The sequence below is a fragment of the Sparus aurata genome, chromosome 8 (assembly GCF_900880675.1).
Source record: "Sparus aurata chromosome 8, fSpaAur1.1, whole genome shotgun sequence".
Taxonomy (NCBI): domain Eukaryota; kingdom Metazoa; phylum Chordata; class Actinopteri; order Spariformes; family Sparidae; genus Sparus; species Sparus aurata.
Window position 1 is genome coordinate 3,274,839 of NC_044194.1, and position 16,290 is coordinate 3,291,128.

The 16,290-nt window shown below is 41.9% G+C and overlaps 1 protein-coding gene across 1 annotated transcript in view; it reads right to left on the minus strand.

Moving 5' to 3' along the window:
* Positions 1 to 16,290, minus strand: part of pot1 (protection of telomeres 1 homolog) — a 53,386-nt gene that overhangs the window by 17,226 nt on the left and 19,870 nt on the right. The window contains exons 7-10 of the mRNA XM_030424593.1: positions 13,126 to 13,252; positions 10,665 to 10,795; positions 10,186 to 10,479; positions 7,401 to 7,556 (exon numbers count right to left, since the gene is read on the minus strand). Of these exons, the coding sequence (XP_030280453.1) occupies positions 7,401 to 7,556; positions 10,186 to 10,479; positions 10,665 to 10,795; positions 13,126 to 13,252 (708 nt within the window). The remainder of the gene's footprint in view (positions 1 to 7,400; positions 7,557 to 10,185; positions 10,480 to 10,664; positions 10,796 to 13,125; positions 13,253 to 16,290) is intronic.

Here is a 16,290-nt window from a genome sequence, read left to right on the forward strand (position 1 = left end):
TGATGAGGGGAGTGTAGGAGTGACAGACCGACGTGTGTTTTTGCTTTGATTAACTCTGCAGAAGATTTCTTTCCTTCCTTAAACAAGAACCGTTAAAATACTAAATGTTTCATCAGCTGTGTCTGTTTCTGACAGAATCCATGATGGAAGAAGGCAACACACACACACACACACACACACACACACACACACACACACATACACACACACACACACACACACACACACACACACACACACACACACACACACACACACTGCAGCACTCTTCTCCTCCTCCTCGCTCTCTTGTTCTCAGCTTCTCTTTTCATCATAATGGGCTCCTTTCTCTCCTAATGGCCTTCTTCTCCCAGAACCGACTCAGTCGATTTCACACAATATCACTGATGATTCACCGGAGGAGTCGGGTAATTGGAGGAAATATTCCTGTTCAAACACTTCTTTAGCAGAGAGACTCTCACTGTGTGTCACACTGTGTAACTGCGAGGTGAATTGACTGACGGGTGTTAAGAAACACCTTTGAGAAAAAAAAAAAAATCCAATCAAAAAGGGACATTTTTACCCATGATGCATCATTGTGAGCTTTAGTTAAAGGCTTTGTGTGTTTTGAATGGATTCCACTTCAGCATTTAGTGTTTAGATTTGTTTGTGCGTCTGTGTGGAGCCTCATGTCAGCCACACGAGATCTCATCTCACTGAACAGATCAGAAATATTTTGGGGCAAAGGCCAAAAGAAGAGAAGTGAGTGTAATTACCTCCAATAAAGCAAAAATAAGCAAACTGAGATGCTCCAAAATAGACAGTGGATGTGTTTGTGTTACAGCGACAGCCCAGTGAAGTGCACAGACATCATAAAAGTACAGATATCCATATATAAACATGCAGCTGATAAAACGTAATAAAAGGCATGAAGAGGCTGTGATGAAACGAGATGATACATGAAACACTGAGTCAAGTTAAATTCATCTGGTGAATTAAACACGTCTGCAAAAACATGTCTGTTTATCACAGGTTTGTTGAATGACAGTTTGACGCCTGCAGTTTTGGCTTCATTGATCAACATCTTTGTCAGTTATTGAAGCTACAAAACATGAAAGATGTTTTTCAATTTTCAGTAAAACGATCATTAAAATTGATGTGAAAACGATGTTATTAACACTGTTTTTAAAGCCGACATCGTCACTGTAGCTGCCAAACTGAAAGAATTAGCACACCGCCTGCCTGACGTGGGTACATGAGCTCACCTGTGTAAAGAGGGTGTAAATGATATCTTTTTCAAATCAGTTTGTGATCTCTGGGCTTCAGGAGGATTCGATAATGGATCTTAAAACGAGTCTCAAGCTACTTCAGTTGTTTAGGAGAATGAAACGACGCAGAAATCTTTTTCACTCAAATGTCCATCAGCATGGCAGAGAGAGAATAACGACAATTTTGGTGCACTTTTCCTTTAAAGTATTTGCCCGACGTCAAAATTAGGACAAAAATATCATAGTGCGATGGTTTTTACAGATATTAACATTGTGATATGATTCTCTTTTTCACTGACACAACTATTAACACGATGTGACGTCTTTCTGGGTCTGGATCCAACAAACATGATTTCTAAGATTTGCAGAAGAGGATGTAGAGCAGAGCATCGCTGCAACATGACAGCACTTCATTAAAAAAGTGTTTTGTCACACATTTTATATGGCACTGCCTTTGACAGAGACTCGAGAGAAACTGCATCACTGATCTTCAAACAATTATATTTAAATCAGCGTTTACGTTTCCTGACTAAACTTGTCACTGTTACTGTACTGTAAAGAGTGACAGGAGAATCTAAAATTAGCCCGATCTTAATTTAATTTTAACACTTCAGGTGAGAGTTTTCTCACTCTCACTCATGTCACATGCTTCTTCCTTTCCATCAGTGTTTGTCTCTCTGTTGCTTTAGATGTCAGAGTTCACACTCAGCTAATCCGGGCTCAAGTAAACGAGTGCAAACACACAGGCGTGATCACAGGTCGAACACGCTGAAGACAGACTGGGACACAACACATCTTTGATGCTGGATATAAGGACACGTGCTGGATGGGGAGCAAACCAATCCTCCAAAAACCGGATCATAAATGCAATAACCCAAAAACTAGATGCTATCATCAGGGTGAGGATTGGTGTTTTAGAATAAACTTTCTTAGGATCTGGGTTTTTAATATTTACAGTTGGGACTGGATCTTTTGAGAATACTTTATAGCATAAACCAGGTTGTAAAAAGTGTACTCTGGAAACCCAATCCTAACTGTGATACTCTGTAACTCAGATGCTAAAAAGTAACTCTGAGACAAAAATGTGTACAATCCCTGATGTTTAATGTTGTTTTCTTTTCACACAGCTGCTCAACAATCGAGTCCGGCAGCGTCCTTGTGGTTGGATGATAATGTTTTAATTGGTTATTGCTCAGCAACCAGCAGTGAGGTGGAGGTTTCGGTATTGGTACCGCTATCGAAATGTTTCAAACAGCAAGTCCTACCTCAACGTCTTTGGTTTGCAACACGCAACGAGAACACCCAGATGAAAATCCTGCGCTTGTGTGAACATCTCGCATATACATTTTAACTTGGTGTGAAATAACTCTAATCCCAGTGACTGATTTAATAACTCTTCTATCAAAGTGTGCTTTAAACGTCTAGTGATGACAACGCAGCTCCCGCTCAGGTCGAGATAGCGTTTGCTCTCGCTCTCGACATTTCACCGAGCTGTATTTAATCCAGTGACCTTGAGAACATCTCATTCAACGCTTAAATTCAAAGTCATAATGTAGATGTGGTTAAAGACATTCTGTGTAATAAGCAATTTTGTTTGACTGTAAAGAGCTCTTGAACGCCTCCAGGGTTGAATGTAGATGTGCGTCACGAGGACAGAGTTGGAGAGTTTTTCACATAGTAAAGCAGAAAAAAAACAGACCCTGCTAATCCTCACAGGCTCAACATTCAACCGGCTCCATAACAACAACCGACGGATGATCACTTCACACAGAGATAATTAAGAAAATGAACGAGAAGGAATTAACGTCACTTAGGCAAACGATAATGGTAAATAAAGCAAATATTAAGGAATAACATCAGAGTAATTTGAGTCAGTTTCAATCACCATTAAAAAAAGAAATCACTGATGAATTCTCCGCAGGAAGACGCAGCTCCCACTGTCTGCTCTGAACAACTTCAAACATTAAACTGAGCGATTTAATACAAAAGAAGCAAAACTTCGCTGCCGCATTTGACTTTCTGGTTTTATGATTCATGAAATGGGCCTCAAACAGGAACATACACATGCGACTGAGCCAGAGCTGAACCTTACAGGAACATTTTAATGACGTTCATCAGCTTCAGCGTGGCTCTGATGAGCCGGGACGAGCCGAGACATGATTTCTAATAATGCCACGGTCAATCGACACAACTTTCTGTCCTGCAGTCGCTGTCGTTTACACACTACACGACTGATGTACAGCGACAGGAGGTCACGCATTACAGGATCACACACGCGAGATGTTACACTGTAATGATGCTGTCCGAGAAGTCGAAACTGTTTGTGGAAGAGAGGAATAAAGAGTGCATGAGGATGGATTCAGAGGCACGAGAGCAGGGATTATTTTCAGAGAGAAAAGTACGAAAGAATTACACAGATCAGCCACAACATTAAAACCACCTTCTTAATATTGTGCTGGTTCCCCTCCAGGCACGGACACAAGACTTCTGGGGTTGTCCTGTGGGTTGGGTGGGATGGGCCTCCATGGATCTAACGTTTCCCGGCACATTCCACATATGCTTGCCTCATCACACTTGTCAGCCATTCCTGAGAGTTTTTGCAGTGTGGCCGGGCTCGTTAGTCTCCTCGCCGTAGGGGAGTGCTGTTGCAGGAGGTTGTTTACGCGGTTACATTGCATTGAAATAAGTTGCTCAATGGCAGAGGAGAAGAGGAGCGTCTCCAGTTCCCTGACTTATATCAGATATATCAGCAGGGCATCGGCGAGCTCCTGATCATGTATATAAACAGTTCACACATGGCGATTGTCCCTTGTGGCCGATTTGGCTTTGATCCAGATCTTTTTGTCGGTGATCTCCCCAAAACCATCTGCGAGTGGAAACTCAGGGCTGCAAGTACGACTCGTCTGGTAAATATCGCTGTTTTTGCAAAAAGTTCGACGGCATTTATTATTCTAACCCTCTGCAGTTATACTTCCCTATATGTGAGATCATGTGTTGATATTTGTAGTGCAGCGCTTGTTTCTGTTTGAAGTTCAGTAACTTTGAGGAGTTAAACAACAAACAAGCAGAAACATGCAGCAGCAGTCATCCAGACGCTTTGATCTGCTGTGGTTCAGCAAATTCTTCAGTTAGAAATCTGAGCGCCTCCACAGGGCTGTCCTGAAGTTCTCACTGCTGTAAGTTATCTGTTGCCCTGGATACTTATACTACTATATACTGTTTCTCTCAAACACTGCTGATTATGCACCATTTGGTACCTCACTGCACTGAGCCAGCGATCTAAAAAATCATTTCATTCTGCTGAAAGCTGTGCTGAAGTCAAAAACACAAAACCTCCAGCACTTAAACATCCAAGGCTGCGAGGCTTCAAAGATCTGAGTCTGTTTAAAATGTTCAGGGATGTTAAAATAAAGGTTTCAATAAGAAGATCAGTTCTTTAACAAGCAAACACTTAAGAGAAATCTTGCAGAATTAAAGTCTTGCAGAAGTTCTGTGGTCCTCTAAATGACTAAGAGACGTATCACAGGAAGTAGAGAAACAACAGAAAATGCGCGGAAACTACCCAGAGGTCAGTGCAAACTCATTTATCCTTAAACACATTCAGAGTCCCGGGTGTAAAGTCAAAAAGCAGCTGTGGCAGCGTGAGATTAGCTCTGCGCCAGGAGGTCGATGAAAGTCGTTTCCAGACCTATAATCAGTGATTTCTCCTGTTAGAGGAGAGTTATTTGTGATTATTACAGGGTGAGTGTCCTTGTAAAGAAATTGTGAAAAGGACAAATGAGCTTCCATTTCCTGCCGGCTCTCCCCTGTCGTTCAGACATCCTGCAGCTCCACAGGCCACTCTGTCCTTTTTGTTTTTTAACCGTGCTTTGGTGGTCAGAATAGAGACCCAAGGGTGCTAAAATAACAGAAAATCAGACAAATAGAGCCCTTATGAATGTGATTCATAGAACTATTAGATGTAATACTCTACCCTCTAAGGAAAGAGAACTTTTACGCTGTTGGGGACCGTTTAAAGACTGTTATATGATGAGATGACGCATGTCACAGAATCGCTCTGAATACATTTCATCTTTTAAAAAGCACTGCCAGAGAGGGAGGGAGTGGAAAATGTGATCGTCACACAAACACGATCAGTATTTCAAACTTTGAAATAAGTTGCCATAGAGTTGGAGCTGTTTGTCTGGCTGCACTCATAACTAACTTTAAATGAAGCCTCCAAAAAGCAGTCACTCAAAGGAGAATTGCAAAAGAACAGACAGAGTTCAGTGTTCAGAGGTGAACTGGAATGATGCGTCATTGATGTGACTGTGAACATACACACTTACATATCTTGGAACGCAAATCGCTCCCCAAAGACAAAAACAGTCATTTAAATTTGCACCTCAGTCAAACTTGACATAACAAAATAAAACTCTCCAAAACAGCAACCTCGCTCTTGCGGCTAACTTTGCGGTTTTGTATCAAACCCAGCCCGTATAAGATAAACCGGTGTGATTGGTCCGTCACAAATCAGGAAAGATAGAAATGTGTCTGAATGGGCGAGAGGACAAGATGCATCTGCAGATAAAACACGAGTTTGCAGATTCTTCTGGTTCGTTGTTTTGTGAGATTGAATATGTATAAATCAATTCTACATTCAAGTATCTTACTTTTTCTGACCAACAGCTAAAAACTCGGATCACTGAAACATTATTTCTAAATTGCAGAAAAACGGTCTGGAAATGTAAAAACACGGGGCTGAATTACCGTAAGACAGATATGAACGTCTACATGTTGAGATTTTAGCAGCTGCAGCAAGAGACGTCTGTGGTTAAAGAGGTAAACGCTACACAAAGATTGTCATCTACGCTTCAGCATCGTCAGCATCACATTACATCTGTGTGGACAAAGCATCTGTTAAAAACGACAGAGGAGTGAAAAGCTGCGTGTAACTCAATGTGACTTTGTGACCAACGCAGTGTAATTTATGTCTCAGAGACCCGAATCAAGATGGATGTGCTTCCCTGCTACAGTCACACACACACACACACACACACACACACACACACACACACACACACACACACACACACTGACAAATCATTCTAGAAAGACTTGGGTAGATTTGTTCGGTGTTACATCCAATCTAGTGAGCTGAATGAGCCTGAATCTCAGTGGAAGCAGCGATTCCCCTGACAACACACACACACACACACACACACACACACACACACACGCACACGCACACGCACACACGCACACACACACACACACACACACACACACACACACACATAAAGTAAAGCCGGAGGTCATATAACATGTAGGTGCTGGCTTGATACAGCTCTGGTCGTCAGTGCTGTCCACCCCTTTGATCAGTAACAACACTGTAATCACTACGTTAAAGCTGCTAGAGGGACTTTGTTGACTCTGGCGGCCCCTGTGGACAAAAGCGGTACAAGCTATGAACACGGTGACACCGCTGAGAGGAAGTCAAGCAGACTGTTAGACGTAAAGTACGACATGTTCACTCTTAGTGTTTCAACACAGGTGCTAAATGACAACAAACCTCAGGTACAAAAAGCGTCAGAGCTCCACAGCTGTATGTTAATGAATCTGTCTGCAACAACAGCTGAGAAGCAACGACGATCAAAGCCGTCGTTTAACTTTCCAAAGAAGGAGGAAGAGGGAGAGCGAGGTGGAAGTGAGTGAAGTGAGATCTCAGACGGCGCTCTCTTTAAAAATGTACGCTGATTATTATGGAGTGTGATCTGAGGTGAACCTGAGGCGCCGCGAGCTGCAGAGAACAAACTGGTTTGTGTTTTTTGCAGAACAGAGAGTGAATTTAATGAAAACATGAAGACGGAAGTCTCTTCTTCACTGTGAGTCACAGTACAGGACTCTAAATGTTGAAGTTTGATTTTATTTTTATGAGCTTCTGTGCGATCTTAAGGTAGCGTTCAAGGTAAAGGTTCAGTGGCAAAATGCTGCTAAAGATGAAAGAACAATTGTGAGAACTGTAATCTCAACAGGCCTCAGATCTGTTGGTTAGTTAGTCAGCAGGATTACACAAAAACTAATGAGTGAATTTCCACGAACCTCAGATGAAAGATGGGCCCAGAATAGTCTCAATAAAGTTTTGGTGTATTCATGATTTCAATGAACTCTCACCTTCAGCTGCTTGGCCGACTCCACGTGGTTGTCGTAGGCGAGAATATTAGCGATGAGCTTCTCTTTCTCCGTAGAGAAGGAGGACGGTCCCTCTATGGCGTCCGGTGCAACGATCACCTTCAGCAGCCTGTGAGGACACCTGGTCCCGTCCCACACCTGAAAAGACACAGAACGTGGCAGGAGGATGAATGAACCGTCTCTTCTGTCTGCCCGACTCTTCTCATGGTTCTCATCATTACATCTCTACATCTCACTGAAATCTTACTGCCACAGCCGACACAGACTCGGTTTCCATTCCTGTCACTTCCAGATTTATTCCGGTACATCGTCAGGTTTGCAGACTTCTTTCCTCACTCGCTGACTCTCTAAATGAAACGCACCGTTACCTTAAAAAAACCCTTCAGCTTTCTCTGGATTTGAACTTTGGGACAGCATCAGTCCACTGCTCAACTGAAGACATATGAAAGGTCTTTTGATGCAGAAACCTTAAATCTTTTATCTTTAAATCCAAATTATGGTGTGACCAATCTCGTGATGACAATATCAGATGCTTGAGAAAAGGTATAAAGATCCACTCGTCGTCTAATGACCTTTTATAATTTGGAAAACATCCTCTGCTGGTCGTCGTTGTGTAACAGGGAGCTCGGTGAGAGCAGGCGGGCAGCAGGCCAGCGGTCGCTGCCAAATCCTGCTTAAATTTATCTCTTCTATCAGCCTCACTGGCAGAAAACCAGCCGCCATTTACAGCCTCATTTCTGTTCTGAAAACTGAGGTGGCAGGTAAAACAGCTCAGGACCAAGATAGAATACAGGAGACCTCCTCCTACTGAGGCCAGCTGACTGTGAGGCAGATTTACTATAAAACAGATGGAGAATGAAAGCAAACAGCTCCGTTATTCCGAAGGGAAAAATACAATATGAACTACTTAAGCAGGTGAGGAGGTTCAAACAGGAGCTGAAGACGGAGGAACAAAGGGTACAAGAAGCTTCCTAACAAGTCAACAAGTCGCATTAATATCGACGGCAAGAATAAAACAGGTTACTGTGGGTGATAACAACAACACGGTCAGAACAAATGGATCTAAGCTGAGAGTAAACAGCCTCCAGGGAAACTTCCTGGTGACTCCGATGCTGCAGTGTGAACACAAACCGTCTGGGTTTTGTGTTGTTTATTAGCAGGAGACATCACACACTGTTTTTATCATTAGTCTGTCATGTTGAATCTAGTCAAATTAAATCCTGGAGCCAGGATACGTTTAAAAAACATGGTTTCTGTTTAATCTCTATTATTGTATCTTTTATTGACGGATAAATGAACACGGGACTTGAGACACTGAGCTAGTTTGCTCGTTCTAGTGCCGGATGCCATGTGAGGACACTTTCTCGTTAATCTTAACCATATTTCAGAACCAGAAAAGCTCGACAAACAGTGAGGGATATCTGTGGCTAAAGTGAAGGTTTTCTGATTGAAAGAGCAGCTTCTGAAGAACCAAAATGGCTCAAACCTGGTGGGTCTTGTTTATCTGCAAGTGCCTTGAAATCACCCCTGATGGGAGTACAATTGTTCATGATTGAGCCATTTGCTTCTACTTTTCCCAACCTGTAAAAGCTCCATCAATCCATCACCTGCTGAGCCAAATTAGACTGATCCTGACATGTCGTGGTTAATACATGACTGCTGGAAACCCTGAAGCTTACTGTGCCTAACATCATATTTCATTAAAATGTTTCCTTTGTCATCAGCGGAAGCGGTCGTCATTCAGGTAATGTGGGGCACCTCCACTGTGAAATATATGAAGACGGGGTTATAACCACATGCAGAGGGTTGCAAATTGGCTTCTGATGAAAAACTCTTAGAGCAATATTTCAATGCAGTGAGACACATTTGCACATTTGCAAAAATAGGCCGTAAACCTCCAAGTGGTTAGGCTGAAAATATGAGCTTTCCAACATTAATATAGCAGCAAACAACTATTGTTAACAGATGTTAGTGAATGTGAGCGTGCATGACCGAAGGCAGACCAATCAAACATTCTCCAACAAGAGCAGACGGGATATTCAGCACATTAGACATGTTTAATACTTGTTTGATGAAGTTTTGTCAGTTTGTGATGCTTTCAAACGGATGTACGCCTGATGTGTGTGCATCCATAGGAATCAGAGGTAAACTCCTGTGTTTCACATCAGGCTGTGATCATACGAAGCGAGTCAAGTTCTCTTCCTATTGCCAAAAACCTCAAAGTGACCATCCGTCCATGTAATTAGTATTTTGAGGCACAACTGGTTTAATCTTGTCCAACAGCCTGCAGTCGTAGGTGAGAGGAGCTCAGGAGAAGATTACACATTTTGCTTCCAACATTTTTTTATTTCTTTATTAAAGGGAATGTCTGTAAATTATAGGTGTCCTCTTCATTCTCCATCTTGAGGTTGTTTTTGTTTAAATCCTGCATTTTTACCTTTTAACATTATTAATGTCACCCTGCTTTAGCCATCTATCCTTGTCTCCATTTTCTAGCTTTCTTCTGTGACTGTAGTTGTGTCTAATGTTATTTTGGGTTTATAACTTGGCACTGTCATAAATGAAGTGTCTCTCCTAACCTGTGAAGGTGACCCAGATTTTACACCTGCTTTGGTCTGGTGTTGCAGCTTTTGTCTCATTCTTCTTCTTACATAATTATTACAAACACATTCTGGTTCATTAGGCTGCAGAAATGCACCACTTATCATTCGTAATATAACTTGTTAGTTACTTGTTCTGTGTATCTGTAGCTGTTTGGTCGTCTTACCCTCAGCAGGGTGCAGGTGCAGTCGATGTCAGCTCTGGCCAGCAGCTGGCAGGTCAGGTCGAAGTAAGCTTTGGGCTGAACGGCAGACAGAGGGATTGTGGGAGCCGAGGGGAGGACAGTCTGACTGGCGGCCCACGATCTCAGCTCCTCCACGGTTCGACGGTCCTCCTGGTCGAAGTGGAAGGAGCGGCTGGAGGCTCTCGGCTCCACGGCTCCACCTACCGTCCCGTCAAACGTCACCACAGAGAAACCGAAAGTGTTGACGAGCGTGATGGAGTCATTGAAGAACTGAGTCTGTGTAGAGAAACATGGAATCATTCATCACCAAGTTACAGATTCACATCTGAAGAACAACACTGGTGGTTTTAGATGTTTTAGATTCCTGTCATCAAAATCTTTAAATAAAATTAATATGTTCTTAATTTGATAATACAGAACATGGCTGCTAAAAGAATGTGTATTAGCAATCCAGGCTGGACCTTGACTCTGTGCATGCGGATGATGTCTCCGATCCGAAAGATTTTGGGATGGTTGTCCAGCTTCTCACAGAAGACGGTGCAGCCGATCTTCCTGTTGGACGGATCTGTAATCTTCAGGGTGGAGCAGAAGTCTGTGGACAGAAACCGTCCTGTGGTCAGATCTCTGAGAGACGAACATGAAGATCCAAGGACAACACGAATATGAGTTTAGAACTTAGTTATAGATGGATCCTTCCTTTCACTTTGTAATGCTTTGTGAAAAAATGAATGTATAATTCACTTTTTTGTGGTGGTGTGTGAATCTTTGTGTCCCCGAATCTCTAAACAAAGTTAGCACGACAAATAGAGTCATAGAGGACACATTTATGGAGATAAGACACACTTTAGTTACACTGTTATGTGTCTGTAAATCACTCTAACTGTTTGGTCTTAGCGGTAGATAAATCTGAGCATAATCAGCATTGCGGTGAACGAAGATGTTGTGGAGGATGTAACATCACAGCAGATATGAACTCTGGAGGAGAAGAAATCATCCAAGTTGCTCAAAAGTAGCGTGAACAGTTACTAAGACTCAACCTGGTGGATTGTTAATTTCAACTGTACATATGAGTCCTATGTGACAGGGGTTAGATCTGTGTATATACTGTATGACTGTGTATCTTAGAGGTGAGTGTGTGTGTGTGTGTGTGTGTGTGTGTGTGTGTGTGTGTGTGTGTGTGTGTCTCCAGTGTCGGATCAGATGGATTTTTCTAATATCTTTGTTTACTTTTAAAGACGCCTGAAGGATCCACAAAGATGATGACAAAGTCTGGACGGTTTCCAGCCCGGCTGCTTCTTTCTCTTTATTAACCCTCCGAAAAACACACACACACAGACACACACACACACACACACTTTCTCATCCTGTGCTGCATGGCTGCAGGTCGACTCAGACTGATGGGCGTCTGCTGTTTATTGTCTCACCATCACTTCCATCGCTCTTCTCTCGTAACTCTGACACGACTCTGCTCTTTCTGCTCTTCATGATATCAGCAGCAGTGTGTTAACAGGGAAACGAGCTGACTGACTAAACATTGTTCCAGAGGTTCAGTGGATGAGATTAATGCAGCTTTTCTGTGGGATGTTGATGAGCGCTGAAGCTTTTACAGCCCGAGCAGCCTGTTCAAACCCAGACTGCCATTATGAGGCGATCAACACATAAACTGAAAATATATTTCTCTGTCCCGCTCCTCTCCACACCTTTCTGAGCGTGTTATAGGAATAATCAAAAGATGAACTGCTCTCTCAGCACTGATCATCACTTAATGGAAGATTTTCTCCTCTTTCCTGTCTGTCAGCTCATTTCTGTCTCACAGGAGCTGATTTATGTTCCCAGGTCTCGTTTGCCAAAAAACATCTCATACATTTTTAAACACGTCTCTTTAAAAAAAAATAAAAATATGTCTCAAACACATCTGAAGAGCAAATAAACTTCTCTGTCCGTGGTGCTGAAAAGGTTGAACCTGTTCAGTGTTACACTACGAAGATAAATGTCTGTTCGGTTTTTAAATCTGGTGATTAAATCTTGATTAAATGTAAATTGTTTTAAACTTTACAAAAATAATTAGACACATTTCACGAGACGCTTGTTGGAAATGTTATTTTTCATAATATTGTGCCGTTTTCAACTTTAGTCAAAACATTTCAGTAGAACTGCAAAATCATGACTTCATCTCACTGATGATGAAAAATATCTTAACAATAAAACATTAAATCAGATACGGTCCGTATTATAACATTTAGTGGAAAAATATGCATTAATGCATTAATATTTATAACTTCATGATTTTTACTCATGATTTATTGTGACAATGTTAACATGTTAACCGTTTTTTGTTGGTTTTCCAAATGATACACTTTCAGCTTCATTAGCTGCACTTTGTGTTCAGTGCTGCTAAACTAAAGTAGGTGAACATGTTGAACACTTCACCTGTTAAAATCAGCTCGTTAGCACGCTGACGTTACAGTGCATCGTGGTTTTTGAGATGGCCAACAGCAGATTGTTGTTATTGAGCAAATATTTGTCTAAATGAAAAGAATTGAAGGTATTTAGAGACGGAAAAAGTCCTGCTGAGTTGTTCCTGCAGTCAAACAGTCTCTCCAGCTTCAGTGCTGAAGATTGAGTCCAATCAGATTGCGGCTCATTGTGCACAGCCTCTCAGAGCCAGTCGACCCTATGATTTCCCCGACCCCCCGGTTTGTCTGGCCTTTATTAGTTAACTTGTTGAATTTTGAGACCTTTCTCACTATTAAATGCAGTTGTCATAAAGGCCATAGCTGATGTTAGCATGTAGTCCAAAGCACTGACGCGACTGAATCCGGCCTCACTGAGCAGATCGCATTACTGAAGGTTAGATCACAGACATACAACTAAACCGCTTCCCTGTTTTCTGTCCATCATTCCGTCTGCTTCTGGACTGACCTGTGCCGCGGCTCTTGAACGGCTGCTTGAAGAAGACCACCACTCCGTACACGTTGACCACAGCTCCCGGCTTCAGGTCGCCCAGTTTGACATACGTGTATTTTGGAGCCTTGGGCGCCCTGGAAACCTGAGGATAAACACAGCAGAGTTAAAAAAAAAGGAACCAGCAGCCGTAGTTAACATGCTAACACACCAACATTCACATTAATGTAAACATACATTACATTAGATCATTTGGCAGATGCGTTACATTTATATTCTTCTCACACACCCACTGAGAGGAAGTAGTTACACTGCTGGAAGCTGCCTGCATGAGGATGTTAATGATTCATCATTAACTGGTGTTAAGAACTGAAGAATTGTTACAATAACAGATGACAGATATTTGTTTTCAAATATTTTCAAATAAAACACAAAATAATGGAATGAGAAAATGTGTTCGATTAAAAAAAAAAATACAAAAATACATTAGACACAGACTGATATTATGACATTTAGTTTCAGCCATTTAGTCGCGTCAGTATTGGCTGGATTTTGTTGCCAGTGGTTGAAAAGCGACAGATGTGAGCCTTGTAATTAAAATAAAGTCATTATTTCGTGTTATTTCTTTTAAAATATAAGTAATGTTTTGTTCACTTTAACTGTTCTTTCATCTCCTGATGTGGCCGACTCAGATTTTACATCAAACATAGATAATGTCCGAGGTTAAAACAGTTTTCTTATTGAAAAATATTCAACATATTTCACATCATTAATGATTAATAGATATTCGATTGTTCAGGCAGCCGACCAATTAAAGAAATTACAATTTGCTGTGAGACAACCACAATGCTAACAACATTGTTCCTAGAAACACTCGGTCGTCTCCGTACACTCAAAAATGTGTTTTCATTATTTTTACTTCACTACAGAATGATGAGTTTGTACCTACATGATCAAATTCTTTGTTTGTCAAAAACAAATAATCATTATAACCAGAGTAACTCTTAAACAACTCTCTCAATAACATACCTGGAGGGGTTCATTATTTTGAAAAATGGATTTGGAAATGTTTGCAGTGCGTGGATGAGATTGTTATTACATCTCTGACAGATTGCGATTTAGGACGACAGGTCAGAAAACAACAGGGACTGTAAAATAATCAAATTTCTACTGCGGTAAAACAAAATCCATCCCTCGATCCATCAGTTTGGGTTTGATTTCGACTGAAAGAGAAGGAAAAGATGAAGGTGAAGTGATTGGATGTGGGTCAGTCGGGGCCAACTTCAAGCTTCTAACAGAACAAAGATTCATTCATCTGTGTCTCCTCCTCCACGTGGACATACAGAGGGCTGTGATCACAGCAGCTCAGTGTTGTTTGTAGAGTATGCTCAGTTTTTTAATAAAAGGCTGATCCTACGTGATGCACTGCAGCAGGTTTATGTATATCTGTAAAATCTTGGGAAATGTCCAAACAAAGGTTTTAGTGTTGCAGGTGGTATAAGGTGCAACTGTCAGCAGCTGTCAAACATGCGTGCTAACATGCTAACTGAGTGTGAACAGTGAGGACATCATGAACTCTCTGTATCACCGCACACTGCAGCCCGTGATGAAGGCGAACTGAGGACAGAACGGATGTTTTAAACTGTAAGAATAACCACGAATAATAGTCTGAGAGTGACATCTTTTATCATCTTGGCATTTAACCAAAAATGTCATTTCTTAAAAGCTTCGACAAAACGTCTGATCAGAGCAGATAAGAGTTTCCAACTTCGTGCATCTCTTCCAGTGTTTCCTCAGTCAGATGTGATTTCAGGAGAAGGACAATGACGATCTGAAGAACTGAGCATCTGCTCACAAAGAGGAACCAAGACAGAGGCGGTCTGTCCGACACTTAGTCAGAATCAGCCTTTAGATCGATCTTTAAACTTTCATCACTGCTTTCTGAACATATCTGATCTCTTCTTTATTATTGTGTCATTCTGTCTCTTCAATCTGTTTATTTATTCTGTTTTAGAAATGTTTACCATCAGCTCCACCTCACTGTTACTCCGTCACTGGCTTTATCTTATATAATATTTGTCTCCTTGTATGTATGTTTTATTATATGATGGTAGCATTAACGTTGGCAGCAGACTGTCTCCGCAGATCAGAGCCGACTTCTATACGCGCTCTCGTGTGTCTCTGCGGGCCGACAGTCAGACGAGCTTTCATTACCAAAGTCTGAAGTTATTTTTGCCATTTTGCTTTACATTCACTGAGGAGCTGAGCTCTCCCTGTGCAGCAGCCAATATTTGGGATGAGCCACCGCGCTGTTGGGTTCACAACACCGATTCCCACTGGACATTTTCATTCATGTTATTTCAACGCTCGCTGAATCACTGGCAGCTCTCACACCCTCAGTGCTCCGTTCATCCTGCAGCACAGAGTCGACCGGGGCGTTCGCCATCATTAGCTGGCTCTCTTTCATGGCTCCCACTGAGGTGACGGCAAATTACCAGACTTTTAACATACGAGGTGACGGGAAGTCCTGTCCCTTCTGCATTGTGTGTGTTACACACGACTTGAGTCATCGCAAGGAGTCACAAACAGCAGGAAATCTCAAATCATAGATAGTGCCTGTGTGGCCACTGATAAAGAAGCTGCTCTGTAGTCTCAAACAGTTTGCCTTGTTTCACCATCGCTATCTTTTGTCCTTCAGGGGCCACCAGAATCAACTAATTAAATAATAGTTTCTTGTAGTAGCTTCAAGGGAGTGATGGGGAATTTATGACAAGGGCTGTGCCTGTACAGCACGATTAAGCTTTTTCAACGCTTTTTACGAAATATCTGGAAGAGGTTGGGTTTGACTCATTTATCTGACATTAAACATTTGGATACAGCCTCTGAAGCGCAGCCTCGTTCATTCCTATGTAGCTCCACTTCTCTGGTTAAAATTACTCTTGTGGCTCTTCTAGACTTTCCAAATGTTCTCGATTCAAATAGCTCAAATTATGACAGTGAAACCAGTCACTCTGTGGGTGTTTTGACGTATTGTATTCACCGCTCACAGCTTCTTCTCTCTTAATGTAAGCTTTTGGAAAAAGCCTTTTTGGCCCTCAGTGCGTCATGTAGCGTTGTGATAACACGGCTTGGCCACTACTGAAGTTGGCTTCAAAGCCTGGAGCTTTTCCTGGGGGGATTTTC